The sequence below is a fragment of the Bactrocera latifrons genome, unplaced genomic scaffold, assembly GCF_001853355.1.
Source record: "Bactrocera latifrons isolate USDA-ARS-PBARC rearing strain unplaced genomic scaffold, ASM185335v1 scaffold_79, whole genome shotgun sequence".
Lineage (NCBI taxonomy): Eukaryota > Metazoa > Arthropoda > Insecta > Diptera > Tephritidae > Bactrocera > Bactrocera latifrons.
Window position 1 is genome coordinate 436,530 of NW_017537478.1, and position 2,327 is coordinate 438,856.

The 2,327-nt window shown below is 34.4% G+C and overlaps 1 protein-coding gene across 1 annotated transcript in view; it reads left to right on the top strand.

The window, feature by feature from the left end:
- The first annotated feature begins 858 nt into the window (after nt 1-858).
- Nucleotides 859-2,327, top strand: part of LOC108976603 (probable cytochrome P450 313a4) — a 3,981-nt gene continuing 2,512 nt past the window's right edge. Inside the window, exons 1-3 of the mRNA XM_018945820.1 lie at nt 859-1,065; nt 1,143-1,346; nt 1,419-1,604. Coding sequence (XP_018801365.1) covers nt 891-1,065; nt 1,143-1,346; nt 1,419-1,604 — 565 coding nt within the window. The 5' untranslated portion in view covers nt 859-890. The remainder of the gene's footprint in view (nt 1,066-1,142; nt 1,347-1,418; nt 1,605-2,327) is intronic.

A 2,327-nucleotide genomic window follows, 5' to 3' on the forward strand; every position in this document is an offset into this window, starting at 1 on the left:
AGTGAAGAAATATGTTTCTCAGAATGAATCAACGCTGAATTTTTTGATGATCGTAGCTTTCCATTTTGTTGAAAATGGGATAATTCTCGCACCTTTGAATCTACAAACGTATATGAACTAAAGTTTTTGTGCACATTTGTATGTAACAAAAGTGCTTAACATACTGCTCTTAACAAATTGTAATATCTTATTTGTTTGTATTGGAACAAAGTATAAAGAGTGTAAATAAGTAAATAATATTGTTCAATGTTGAATTACTTGTTATGTTATTTCTACATGGTTTTATTTTTTAAATGTATATGTAAGTTCATTAAAGACAATTGCTCATGAATTAAGTACTTAATTAGTTTCAGAGGTATCGAAGTTAGCTTCGGACATAGATTGGGTATCGATCAGAGGCAAGAATTATACAACAATATGCACAAATGTTACAAAAATATTCCTTCCAATTTCTACACTAAATCTCATAGACTGATGGTTTTTTCGAAAAAAAAAACAGCCAAAAGTCCATTTATCGCGCCACTCTGATCATTTTTATATACACACAGAATTCTATATTTATTTATCTCGGCAATCGTTAGGCGAACAAAACTATTATTCCATGTAACAACAATAATGAAATAAAACATATAAATATACCGTTCTTTTTTTTTAATTTAATAATTAAATAAATCTTATAAACAAAAAATGCGTCCAATTTCCTCGGAATGTGTGTTTCTCTGTGAATAATTGTTGTCACATCCGATTTTACCGCATAATAATTCCAGCTAAACATTAATCTCAGAAAACAAAGTAGATACCGACTTCGTATAAAAGTTAGTGTTCGACTCAGTTCGAGTTATTTCATACATTCTGCTGAGTCGTGGTGTGTTGAACTTCTTGGTGCGAAAATGAGTGCCATAATTGGAGTAGAAACCCTGATTATAACGGTAATCATTCTGTTACTCTCAGCCAGCTGGCGTTTGTATCAAAGGCGGAAGTACTATCGCAGTGTCACCTCCAAGTTCCCTATTATTTGCGGTATTCCTTTAATTGGAGCAGCCTATCATGTGTTTGATGTGAATAGTAAGTGATTTGAGAAGTTGCTGTTGCCAAAAATATGCAGCGGAGTTAAAAGCGATTTAATTTGTACACAATTACAGAATTATTTAATAATATCAGTAACGGCTTCCATATCATGAAGACATTAACTGGTTGCATGTGGGTAGCCGCAACGCCGTACGTGCTTACCATCGATCCTGAGGTTATCAAACATGTCACAACCTCGCCTGAGTTCCTCAACAAAGCCCCCGATTTATATACACACTTCCATAATGATCTATTAAATGGACTCATCGTAAGTCCAGGTGATAGCACATAGCCTTTACAGGTATAAATTTACTTACATTTTATTTCACATATATTACTCTTCCGAGCAGCAAAGAAATGGAAAATCACTCGCAAGGCCTTAAGCCCTTTCCTAGCGCATAATAATGTTGTTGCCTTGTTTCCTGCCTTCAATCAGAATGCAAATAACGTGAAGAATAAGCTGGCAATATTGGCTGGACAAGGTGAACAGGACATTTTTACAATTATCAAAGACTGCGGTTTAGAATTGAGCCTTTGTAAGTATATGTAGTTAGAAATTTTAAAGAAAATTTATTATATTATAGCGAACCAAAGAAATTAAAATATTTGCTCGCGCCATTCACTCTCACTCACTCTCATTTGGAAATATTTACTGCACAACCAACTCAGCACATTTAACCGAGTTTTCGAGCGTTTGGGAAATCAATGATTGTGGACTTTGTTAATCTCTTTCGGATATTTTATGACAGCAAATCTAGCAAAAGGATTGGCAATAAAGTAGGCCACTGTGCTATGCAACTTCTGATAAAAGGTGCAGAAGTTGGTTTAAAAATTTTAAATCTTTCATATTTAGCAATGTCCGATTGTCTGTCAATAGACATGTATGCTAAAGCTAGTCTCTCAACTGGCTGGCGCGCTGTTGTTAACTCGGCTATAATCGCGTAAGCGGTGTCTACGCCAATCAAGAAGATGAAGTCTCTCAACTTGTGAGGTATCGATCTGAAATTTTGCATACCTCATTTTCTCTCCGAGAGCAGCTCATATGTCGGAATCGTCGATACCAGACAACTACGGCATATAGTTGTCACGCAAACTGTAGGATCAGAATCACGATTTTGCATGAGGAATATTTTTATTTGACAAGATATCTTGGCTACAGTTATTGTTTTAGTCAATGGTTTTTATTATCTGACAATTTTTTTTTAGACTATTATATCGGGTGATTTTTTAAGAGCTTGATAACTTTTTTAAAAAAAAAA